Raw genomic sequence first — 12,902 nt, 5'->3', positions numbered from 1 at the left:
TATGGTCCGCGTGATAGCAGACTTGACATGTTAAAAATGTCTGTGACTAGCTTATATTTATGGAGGTTGGTTTATATTTGAAATCTATGTAGCAGTACAGTCGAGTGGAAGAGTTTGCATTTGAGGTTCATGCCAGTTATGGTGATATCGGTCATCAATATGACTCTGGATCATGACGCTGATGGTCGAATGTTGGCACCAACAGCCGGCAGCATGATGTACATTCAGCCAATCTGCATATAAGAAATCGTAAAATGGTCAAGTGCCAAATTTCTGATTAAGTTTAAATGTGTCATAACATATTAGGATTGACACACGGTGCTGCAGAGACGACTAAAAAAATGATCTCATCTTTACTGAACTTTTTCAGAGAAATGCTAAAGTGTCACTTAAGTCATGAGGGCATGTGTGTGTGCGTGTGTGTCTGTCTGTCTGTCTCTCTCTCTCTCTCTCTATATATATATATATAGACAGAGAGGGAGAGAGTTCATAATTTTATAATAAATATTTATTATTATATTATGGCAAATCATTAATTTTATTTCTATTTTCTTCCGCTTATCCTATTAAGGATGGGGGGGGGGGGGCTGGAGCCTATCCCAGCAGCTTTCGGGTGAGAGGCGGGGAGCTCTCCAGTGCTGTCAGGGTGTTATGCATGGGGTGGGAGTCAGTGCTCAACAGAGATGACAGCTTGGCCATCATTCTCTCTGCACTCCGAAGGACCTCAGCCTCCTGAGCAGGTAGAGTCTGCTCTGACCCTTCCTGTAGATGGCTGCGGTGTTGTTGACCAGGCCACTTTGTTGTTCAGATGAACACCCAGGTATTTATAAGATGTCACCATCTCAATGTCCATTCCCTGGATGCTCACCGGCGTTGGGTGGGACTGCGTCGGCCTGCGGAAGTCCACCGCCAGCTCCTTGGTTTTCCCAGCATTGATCCGGAGGTGGTTCCTCAATCACCAGTCCACCAAGTCCTGGGTCAGTTCTCTGTACTCCCTGTTGTCCTCATCTGAATCCCAACTGAATGGTATTGAACGCATTGGAGAAGTAAAAAACATGATTCTCACAGTGCTCCCAGGCTTCTCCAGGTGAGAGAGGGCTCAATGAAGGAGGAAGATCACGGCATCATCCATCCCAATGCCAAGCTGGTAGGCGAACTGCAGTGGGTCCGTGGATGAGCCCACCTCCAGGGGTCTCCATAAGGTGGGATGTAAGTGCCACTGGTCTGTAGCTGCTGTGGTCCTTGGGGTGCGGTGTCTTGGGCACAGGGACCATACAGGATGTTTTCCACAGCTGTGTCACTCTCCCCAGCTTCAGGCTCAGGTTGAACATGTGTTCAGCTATCCCACACAGCTGGTCTGCGCAGGACTTCAGGACCCTGGAGCTGATTCTGTCAGGACCCGGCGCCTTCCTTGGCTTGATCCTCCTGAGCTGGTTTCTCACCTGAATTGTTGTGAGGGACAGGTTGGAGCAGGGGGCTCTGTATTCAGGAGTGGTGATGGTGAGTGGATGAAGGGGCCGGTGGGGGGTGGCTGGGAGCTGAGTGCTGTAGACAGAGGTGTGAAGGTGGGTAGGGGGGTGAGGGTGCGATGGCCTTCTGGAGGTGCTGATGAGGGGGGTTGCAGCAGTGAAAACTGGTCAGGGGGAGAAGTAGGTGATCAAACCTATCGAAGTAAAGGGTTTAGATCGTTCATCCATCGTTGACCCCCACCAGTCTGGGAGCTGGGTTCGCCGTGGCCAGAAATGGTCCTGAGGCCTTGCCAGACTCCCCTGGTGTTGTTCTGCTGCAGCTGATCCTCCATCTTCCTCCTGTAGCAGCTCTTCCCCTCCCTGATCTTCTTTCTCAGCTCCCTCTTCACAGCCTTCAGCTCGTCCCTGTTCCCTATAAAAACGAGGGTATTATGTCAGTGCTGGAGTGTGTGTGTGTGTGTGTGTGTGTGTGTGTGTGTGTGTGTGTGTGTGTGTGTGTGTGTGTGTGTGTGTGTGTGTGTGTGTGTGTGTGAGTTTGCTGGAACTGATCCAGCCTGACTGAGTATTTATCAGCATGATCAGCATCAGCGCATGCAGACACACAACCTTTGGCTAACACGGCAGCCATACTGTAAGAGCCATCATCCTTCATCCGTGCTGTAATGTTGGGCGAGGGAGTTCCAGCACGTCCAGCACGTCCTGCTGGTCTCTGGGTGTGCATGTTAGGAGACACGGGGGGCTGATCAGAGCGCTCTTGCAGCCAATTACTGCTAAACAGGCACACCTGACCCCACATAAATGTACCACCTGCTTTGCAACTCGTTTACCATGCTGAACATGTATTGTCTGGCTGCCCGTCAGCTCCTCTCTCCCATCTGTCGCTCTCCTCTTTTATTTTATTGAAGATAAGGTCTTCTTTTTTCATCACACATGTTGATCCAACTCTCCATGTGATCGCGCTGCCTGATCTTATGAGACTGGTTCGATATACTGTATGAAAATTAGATATTCACCACTGACTTTCATTGGAAGACCCACTACTCCTCAAAATTAGGTTCTGAAAACAGTTACAATAACAAGAGGGAGGAGGGCTTTATGAAAAGATGGAGGGGATAACCTTTGAAAGAAAAATTTAATTTTAATGCCAAGCAATATCCCCAAACAGAAACCTTAGAGATCTTTTACTGAACTGGCTAAAGGTATGAAAGTTAAACCACAATTTTGTCATATTACGTCTGAGAGACAGCTGAAGGAATCACAAACATCACGGCAGAGGCGGAGCAAGATTGTGTGTAACCGCCTTCGCGACAAAACATGGAGGTGAAATTAATTTTGTGTGGAAAATTATATCATATTTTGTGATTTAATGAAACTCCCGTATTCAGTAACTCCCACCTGTCCTCTGTCTAAGCCCTGTGCTTTAATGAGTTCCCTTACACACAACTGTCCTGCATAATCTGTCTCTCCAGGGGGTGTCCCCTGCACCTTTCTTCACACTGTTTTCTGACCGCTTGTATGAATGTAAGTGTGTGTATGTGTGTGTGTGTGTGTGTGTGTGTGTGTGTGTGTGTGCGCCCATTAAATGACATGTTGGAAAAGTGCCTAACTGCACTGGCGAATCTGGGTCAGATTGAGCTCCTCTGCTAGCTTAGTTGGGTGACCTTCATCTTCTAAAGGACTTCCTGTGGACTGGGTACATCAGAGTTGTCACTGTTCAACTTCAGATCAAGTATGTCAAGCTGCATTAAACATAATGTCTGATGCAGAGTGGGTGGCGATTACTATTGACATCACATTACTCTTTGATATAGTCTGGTGCGGAAGTTGGTACCCAAACAGCAGCAGAAAGAAAGAGGACTGGTGAGAAGAACGACGCTGGTTAAACCGTCCTTATAGAGAGGAAAGTGTAGTTAACAGGACGTCAGAATAAAAGGACAAATGACAGGTAAAAAAATGCTTTACATGTCTCTGACAAATACCATCTATAATATAAAGATGAATATCAAATGCTCCAGCTCAGCGAACATTGTACTCTGTTAGTTTAATGGAATCTCTCTGTAAAAGCTTTTACTGTTTTGTTTCCTAAACTCTTGGGAGTTGCTCCCATATTGATTATGTTTTATGTGACGTGTGATTTCTTTTTATTCTGGAGCTGTTGTCACTCAGCTTGCTAGCCCTGCTGCAGCTGCCAGCCTGGATCCCTGACCACAGCATGATGTCAGCACTCAGCCGTCAAGTGAAAGAGTTTATGTGACACTTCTGCCCTACTTCCATGGGACTTGACCCAGCACCACTTGTGTGTGTGTGTGTGTGTGTGTGTGTGAGTGTGTGTGTGTGTGCTTGGTTGGTTTGTCATCTGCATTGCTGGCATCGTCTTCTTCCCTCAGACAGAGATGTTTGTTTTCTGAGCATATGATTCTTGTCTTCAAAAATGCATAGTACTCTTCACGTGTGTATCTCACCACATGATGAAGCGTGTGTGCAAACATGAAGGTAAGGAAAGTTTTCTACAGATGCAGTATTTTTCAGATTCCTTTTTTTGTGTTTCTGCAAGTAAGCATGAACCTCACCTAACTATGAGCAATTTTTATTCATTTCATTTGCAAAATGAATCCCTGAGGAGATTTTAAGCCTCAGCTCTTGATTCTATCCATAGGTAGCAATGCACACACACACACACACACACACACACGCACACACACTACAGTTGAGGAGTATGTACTTTGCTCAAGGGCACTTCAAATGTGGTCGAAATTTATGATACCATGTTGTGAAAATCAACTGTTGCCGATTGGAAACCTGGGAAAAACAAAGTCCAAATGTGATTATCATATTGTTTGGACTTTATCTAAATCAATTTGATGTTATATGATTGGAAAAGGCTGCAGTAATCATACACTCACGAATGTTTAGTCAAGGACACTGCTTCACAAGAATTCCTTAAAAACCCAGTGAAATTGAAGGCAGTGATATTTGTTTCCGTATTTCTGTGTTTCCACACCCCCGAGTCCAGGATGAGTCATCAAACATCTTTATGTTTAAATAGGAAAAGACCGGGTTTTGATATTTGGCATACATGAAAAGATAAATGAATATGGGGACACGGTTAAAACGGGGAAATCTATTTTCAATTAACTTTGTATTTTAAAAAGTCATTACATCATGACACTTGTTTTTAATTCCAAAAGCAGCTTGAGAAACAGCTGGTACTCAGACACAGTCAGGTCCTCTCTTCTTCAGCTGGTCTCTAAAAGGATCTAGTGGACAAGTCCCCTGAGGTGAATTCTCCCGGGTGGCTCGTCTAAATCCCAGTGTGAGGAGAGGATTGTGGGGGCGCATTCTGAGCAATGAGCACTACATTGGGGAGCTGCAACCTCAGCACAGCTGAGAGACAGAGAGGATCCATCATCGTGGACAGCTCTGGTGGAGCTGCTGGTTCACATGTACAACCCAGACACAGCCAGTAGGCCTTATTATAAGCCACTCCCAAAAAATCCTCACCCAGGGCCACTGTAATCAATCGCGCTGAATAAAAATGGGCCAGTATGAATGCATGCAACAACGCATCCTGCTCTGGAGCCCACCATCTGTACTGAGCTGTCAGCCGGCTGCCACACACACAGTGAGCTACTGAAGTGTGAACGCACTCTTTCATCTTGTACCTGAATTCATCCGAGACACGTTGTATGTGAGCTGAATGACAAGCAGAGACTCTCGAGGGACCTCAGGCCTCATCTTTGACAGATTTAATGAATATGAATACACATAACCACAGACACCAAAAGACCATTTATGAAGATGTGGATATTACACCACTTTTTTCTGTCCCTGAAGGGAAAAAAAAACGACCATATATTCACCCATCTTCAGTGAATATGCACACACAGTCATCAGATTGGAGTCCGTGAGCAGATGGATGTCCTGCTTCATAGAACCTCAGCCATGAACGCTGAAGGAGGAGAAAGCACCGTTGTTCTACCTGGCACGCGTCTGTAACCTTTAGGCGAGGACCACCTCAGTTAGGCTGGTTCAATTTGGAAAACTGAACCAAGATGGTGATATTTTACATCGTGGAAATGGCTTAAATAGTTGGGGGGGGGGGGGGGGGGAGAGACAGCTCTTCCTGTAGGTTGAAGAAGATTAAAAGGTTCAGTGTTGATGCAGCTTTGGGTTCAACCTCTATTCACGTACCTTAAATAAATAGTTATCGGGAACAACAATGGCAACTGCTCTGAAGAGTACATCGGCTTGCATTGAAGCGATTTGTCAAAAAACATTTCTGCACGTCCGCGGGAAGACCGGTGAGAACGGGGTGACATTCAGCATTTGAGCTGCCCAACAGGTGGGTTGAGTTTTAATTGTAGACTGAATCTGACGGTGGGGTTAGATTAAGTACTGATGTGAAGACTAATAACTGAAGGCAAGCCAAGGGTCGGTTAAATATGATAACCATATTTGGACTGGTGACATGGTGAAAAATATGATCCCACAGCGACAGATGTCAATGTTCAGACTAAATGATTTGTGTCAGTACACAAGAGGTTAAATTATTAAAGTAGATGAGCGCTCCAACTCGAAACATTTAAAAGTACAAATACTGCTGCATCCTAAAAAGAAACAGCATTTATGAATCCCTCTCTTTTAGATATGACTAATTCCTCCAAGGTTTTTTTTTTTTGTAATCAATAAAAAGAATTAAAATGTTAGATAATTTATTTTTATTTTACAAAATGTCTGCTAGTGTGAAAAACAGATTCTCTTTATTTTTCATAATAAATATAGACTTTCTCACAGTTTAACAATTACATTGGATGATTATCATACAAACGAGGATGGTGGCGAGCTCCAGATCACGGCGCCTCAGAGGGGGACTGGACAGAGCTTGAGGAAAACCTCTGATTATGAAAACAATAATGCAGCACCACTGCCGTGATTTCCTCAACATCTTATTAAACAAGCTGTGACTGATATCACTAAATTATTTAATCCCGTTAATGACAAAAAAAAAAAAAAAAAATTAACGGGTGTCCTGCACCATAAAGCTTTGATAAACAGACAAACATGCAGGTACTGTGGAATTTGACGGTGGTACTCTACCGCCCCCTAGTGTGTCATTTTGACAAGCATCTCAAGCAAAGCTGGTGAAGTAAAGAAGAAAGAGTGATGTATTCAGCGGCAAAGCAGCGGCAAAGCAGCGGCAAAGCAACATCTCTGCAGTTGAGTGCTACACTTGTCTGTCCCTCGTCTCTGTGCGCCCCACCCCAAGCAAGCTCCAGTGCCCGTTCAGGTACAGGATGTTCTGTCCCTGCATGAGTGTGTTTGTACTGCGTGTATCAAAGAGTCTTAGAGGATCTGTTCGGTGCTAGAGGCGGAGATATCAAGTAGTCTCCAGGCAGCGGATGGGTTGAGCTCCTCCTGGTCTCGACAGAGGGCCCACACGTACATCATCCTCAGCACTTTCTCCTAGCAATGAAAAATAGATTGATGCACTCATGAATGATTCTTCCAATCTTTATCAATGATAATAATCATATAAAACAATCCACAAACATACTCTGAGACAATGGTGAGCCACATATTAACATGTATTTTGTATGCACATTAACCTGGATGACAACATGATCAATTTCATAGTTCGACTTTGAGAGTTTATTGCAAATGAATTTGTGAGAATGACTCTGAATTGGCCAAACAGTGGCCAGAGATTGTTTTTGTGTTTGCTGTGTATATGTGGGTATTAAAACATGCTGGTTTAATACGTATTTTATATTGAACTCAAGTTAATAACTTTACAGTAATAAAAATCAAAATGTTCCTTTTCATTTATGTTTGTTATTCTCGATGACATTTTGATCATGATGTGATAAACTGCAGGAGATCATAGACTAGTTCTTCTAGTGGTGATTGTGTGTGTGTGTGTGTGTGTGTGTGTATTTGTGTAACTCACAGGGTCACCCTCCACCACTTCTCCTTTGGTGTTTCGGATTATCATTACTAACTGAGCCTGAAAGGTGACTATCAGCACCGGACCCTGGTCCATCATCTTCCCCATGGCCAACTAGAGACAAGGAGACACACACACACACACACTTTAAATCAACCAATATCACATCGTCTTATTGTGGTGCAGTAGCTGGTGACAAACAATCAGCAGACGTAACCATGGATAAGGAAACTTTGACAATGCAGATGACCACCATGCTCTGACAACCACTCAACAAAAGTGAAATGTCCACACAGGAAATATTAATCGTGTGACTGTGACTAGCTTACATCAATGTTGTCAATGTCCAGGATCTTCGAATGGAACTTAAGTCCCCTGGCCTTGGCTTGCTGAATCGGGTGCGCCATCTGGCTGTAGGTCTGTTCAAACAAAATGGAGAACAAGAGGAACATTATGAACCAAAAATAATATACACAATGTTTTTTGAGGTACTACAGTGACACAAATACAGTCCAGCTATTGTCTGCACATCAGTTTTCACAGATTTATTTCAATGCTTTCCAAACTTCAAGCAAAGAATTAGACGTACTGCCTCATAACACCAGTCCTTGAGTACCTCCAGTTCCCCTTGGATCAGTGCCTGCACGGGACAGAACACACACCAGCTTAGATTCCTTGTAAAGGTGGGAGCTCGAGTATTTCTATCTAATTTGGATTTTATACACAGAACAAACATTATATGACCACTGGAACTGAGAACTGCAAGAAAATATGTGGGAGCTTGTCTTAATTTGGTCTGTTTCTCTGAAAAGGACAAGACGATGAAACTGTTACACTCCAACATACCTCCAGTATGTTGGGAATAATATCTCGTTCACACTGCTTGAGGAAAGAATCTTTGTCAAAGGATGGGTCCACCTTCAAAATCTCTGTCAGCACCTCAGACATCTCAGTCTTGGAGAACAATCCGCCTTAACACATGTGGAAAAAAACATGAGGGTAAATCTCCAGACTACTAGAACGACACGTTGTATTACTGAAGTGTATCAAATCATGTTGGATTCATAACAGCCATTACTAAACCTACAAAAATTGGTGGCATTCAACTTGTTTTTCCAACTTAATCACTACAAGGCATCACTGACTATGACCATCTCTAAACAGTCGGGGTTGAACCTGCATTAACTGATTTTTTTTAGCAACTTGGGGGCAACAAAGTTTAGGTGAAATGCTGACGTAACAGAAAACTTGCAACCAGAAATTGAATCAGTGAGCTGAAACGTGCTGTAAAAAAGATGAATTCAATTCACTGTATCATGTATCTGAGTTATCAAGCAATTACTGCACCCTATCCCCTCCATTCCAACATGAATTATGAGTAATACAGACTATTGGACCACCTGAGTTCTCTCACCTATGAGGTCAGTCATTTTGTCGGTGACAGCACGAGATGCTCTGATGAAAGCGTTGTCACTCTCGTCGTACTTCATCTTCATTTCAAAGAATCCTGCAGCGGAAACAGGAATGAGATTTTCTGCTGACGCTTACCATATTTTCCATAGATGCCCTGATGTTGGGAAAACAAATCAAACCATACAAACTCATATTGACAAGATCCACAGAGATTTAAGAACAACTTTTGCTCTTCAAATGAATTCCCACTTGGCCTGCTGGTAGAAAATATGAAGAATAAACATCCTGCCGTGCATCGCCTGTTCACTTTTATTGGTGCAAACATTATTGGTCACCACCACTTCAAGAGCATAAAGCTACAAAATCTGCAGTTACATTCATTTTCTAAATCCTGAATTTTAACAATATATCCCCACATTAACTCGCCGATGCATTTCCGCTTCCCAACCATTATTACGCATGCATTAGCCAGGGATGTAAAGATGGGGTCAGTTCTTACTGTTGAAGACCACATTGTTGTCTTTGAAGTCCTTCCACTGCTGGTACCATTTGGAGTCTTTGTGGAGCACCACACCTGTAGCTTCTCTAGAGAACACACACGGTACCAGTTTGAATCGTATTCATCCAGAGAGAGAGAAAACAAGGCTGCAGCAAAGGAAGGAAAACACAGTCGCGTAAAGGAAACTGAAAACCAAGAATGTTCAGCTTTATTGACCATTTCGCCGCACAGTTATCACACTCGTCCTCTTCCAACAAACCATCGACACATCAGGGATCTTGTCCCTGCCAACTGTGCTTCAGTTGGACAGGAGATAAATAATACTGTCACTTGTACCTGAGCATGTCAGCTTCAGCTACTTGGTTGTTTCAGCTGTGCTAGACGCTCCTTACAGGGCAACTATGAATAGAGATTTCGTAGAGTGGCGACTGATAGTTTGCAGAGGGTTTATGAATGAGAGAGACCATCTGTGAGAAGGAAGAGGCTCTTACACGCACCTATGATGCTGTCCTTCTTCCCTTTCCAGGAGTTTTAAAAACCAATCACATTTGGCCCCTTTGGAATTTAAAAACTAAAAGATAACTACACCACAGCAGGTGTGATCTCGACACTCCCCACTAGTCGGTCAAGAAGCCCCTGAAGAGGCGTGCCCCCCCTGAGTATCAGGGTAAAGCAGAGGGCACTCACGTACTCATTGGCTTCGAAGACCTTCGTCTCATCCGCTGCCCCCTTGGAGGAGAACTCACTCCTCTTCCTGAGTCTAGCAGGAGGTCGGTACGGACCAGTGTGGCCCAGGTCACCGATCTCTTTCTTTACACTCTCCATGCCCTGACAAAACATTAGAATCAACATCACATAAAATCCAGTATTCAATTAGTAATGTCGAGGACTTCTGCACATCACAACATCCCTGTCCAACCACTTTCTATGAATTAATTATGAAATGTTGATCAAGGGAGCCTAAAACTCCCTAACAGATACGCCAACATGTTAGAAAGAATTCCCAGGCAGAGCAACAGGTCAGTGCATGTGACAGAAACCAGAATTATATCTACGTACACATCTCTCCATACACAAGCAGCGTTAACATTACCATAACATGCAAGCAATCAAGCATTCACAAGGTTTTACATTCACAAGAAAGTCAGAATTACAGTCACTGGTATCATAATATGACTGATAGATAAGTTTACCTTCAGTAATAAGGAAGCTGAGGCTTATCAAATGTTTAATAAATCATGCATGTACACATTTGAAGTTAACTGAGAAAAGAGAGCTGACTCAAGTATAGATAACATTGGATTATCGCACACCGTGACCTTGATCTAATTGTTCGCAATCATGCGATTATTTATATCATGAATGTATTGTTCAAAAACACATGTGCATGTGTGAAAAAGCAACCCCTTCCCCTCAGGGGTATAGAAAATGGCTGGATGGATGTTTGACGATGATGAAGGTCAAACCTCCTAGGTTTTTGCACTGATGTCTCAACGTGGTACTGTCTTGGTATTAGTATCCACATGTTTTTGCATTTATTTTAATTACAAAAAATATTACTTAAGAGTTCATTTAATGGATTCATGGAAGAGCAAAAAAAAAAAAAAAGTATAATGATAAAAAAAAACAACTCATTTGTTTTGAAGCAGCATTAACACACTGATCTCAATCTAACCTTAATCTTGTAATGAGATCTGTGGAAGTACTGCCTTTAATCAAAGGGTTAATGCACGCGTGAACTCTCTCAAGGAGAAGCAACAAACTAAGTCTGCATCCTTGAAGAGAAACAGCATGTACTTGGACTCTGTACCTGTGAGATTGCTCTGAACGCACCAGTCTTCCCCAGCATCTCTCCGCTCTTTGAGACCGTTTCAGCAGAGGTCTTGGCTGTTTTGGCTGCCTCTTCCATTCCCTCCTTGATTTTCTTCCCAATTTCTGTTCGACTAACCTCCTCTATGCCCTGCTCGCACAGAAGACACAAATGCACCATGTAAGAGTGGAAGGATCAACTTTAACACCATGTTAACATAGCTATCAAAAGAGAGGTTGCACCTGAATGAGATACTTATGACATTAACCTCTTTAACGGTCTCTGACAGGTTCCCTAGCTTCTTCTTGAGAACCTCGGAGGTCTTCACTGTTTCAGACTCGATCGTTTTCTGGGGAAGAGACAAGGAGGAAATGGCAGTAAAAATGAGTTACAATATAATTGTAAGAAAAAATAAATGCTTTATATATTAGAATACTAACATATTTCCTTCGAGCTTGTCTCAGTGCGTCCGAATCCTCAAGTTTTTTGGCTTCTTCTCGGAATTTCTTGATGTTTTCTTTCATTTCTTTGTTCTTGTTTATCTCCTGCTTCAGATTGTCCAGAAACTCGCCGAGAAAACCTTTTCTCCCACCACCTCTCTCCCCTGACAAATATCTCACATGTAGAAGCGGCGACTGAGGCACCTTGATAGCGTGAAACAAAAACACCAAAGAATATAATAAAATTAAGGGCAACCAAGTGTGCCTTGAGCCATGCAGTTTAACTTCATTGATGTTCGTCATTTTAACTCACGCACTGAAATCTGTAGGAAAGTTGAGTGAGACGACAGAAATGGAGCACATCAAAAGTTATGAAAGGACGTTTTTAAAATTACGTTCCCTCTTCAGTGCGTTGAAACTCTTGAATGGAAACGTCAGTTCATGAACCGTTCTTTATCCCAGTCACTCTTCATTGCAAACTATTAGCTTGATTTCATCATAATGCTTAAAATATTTGGTCAATTTGTAAGTTCATAATGTGCATACTCAAAAAACAGATAGCAACTCTTTGAAAACAATAAACGAATATAATAAAAGCAACTTCATAAACTGAAGCATGCTAACAGCTAGCCTCCCAATGCTCGCATATGTTCATACCTGCGATGAAGTTGAGAGGGACCATCGTATCCTGTAGATATTTGGTCTGTTGTGCAGCAGCAGGTAGGAGGAGGGAAACGCCACGAAGCCCCGTTTTATACATATCTGTCGAAAGGTATATATATAAAAAAAAATCTTTAAACTAAAAAAAGTGTCGAATAAACAGGCGGGTATCAAAGTTAGAAGCTCGAGAAAACTCGCGATAGTTCTAACTGGGAGCCTCATAGTAAAAGGACCAGAATGACATGTCACTGACGTTACAGGAGAAGGCATTCTAATTAAAAGAGTTGGTAAACAACTGTCACTATAACGCAGGATAGAAAGTATTATCATGTAGCTCCCCGAGGTGACATTATATGGATGTTTAGTTCAAACACCGGCTCGACGTCTTTCCAGGGGTTAGCATTAACCGAGCTAGCCATAGCTAGATTAACATCCTGACAAATAAGACACGTCATTCGCTGATGGTAGTAAGAGAGACCACTTTTTGGTGCCCCACTCATTGTTTAGTAGTTTTTAAATTTAGATATTTAACGCAGAACGTCAAGCTCTCACCTGATAACACTGACATAAGGGGGTCGCCATCTTGAACGTAGTGCATGTGACCTTCTTCCGGTGGTGACCTTCCATGTTCATGGGGGAGGGTTTTGAATGATTTATCAGGCGCGTT

General features: G+C 43.0%; 1 protein-coding gene across 1 annotated transcript; it reads right to left on the bottom strand.

Moving 5' to 3' along the window:
- Positions 1 to 5,353: 5,353 nt before the first annotated feature.
- Positions 5,354 to 12,873, bottom strand: timm44 (translocase of inner mitochondrial membrane 44 homolog (yeast)). The gene is made up of 13 exons (XM_086223287.1): positions 12,788 to 12,873; positions 12,233 to 12,337; positions 11,576 to 11,779; positions 11,404 to 11,484; positions 11,136 to 11,285; positions 10,017 to 10,153; positions 9,326 to 9,411; positions 8,828 to 8,920; positions 8,260 to 8,384; positions 8,003 to 8,053; positions 7,743 to 7,832; positions 7,417 to 7,527; positions 5,354 to 6,932 (listed from the first exon to the last, which is right to left on the bottom strand). Exons 1-13 carry the CDS (start codon positions 12,866 to 12,868, stop codon positions 6,813 to 6,815), a joined length of 1,434 nt encoding a protein of 477 aa, XP_086079413.1. The 5' UTR covers positions 12,869 to 12,873; the 3' UTR covers positions 5,354 to 6,812.
- Between the last annotated feature and the right edge of the window lie 29 nt (positions 12,874 to 12,902).

This window comes from Aulostomus chinensis, chromosome 14, assembly GCF_037954235.1.
Source record: "Aulostomus chinensis isolate RoL2024-O1b breed Wild chromosome 14, RoL_Achi_v1.0, whole genome shotgun sequence".
Taxonomy (NCBI): domain Eukaryota; kingdom Metazoa; phylum Chordata; class Actinopteri; order Syngnathiformes; family Aulostomidae; genus Aulostomus; species Aulostomus chinensis.
Note: the sequence above shows the minus strand (reverse complement) of the source record. Positions and strands in the feature narration are given on the sequence as shown.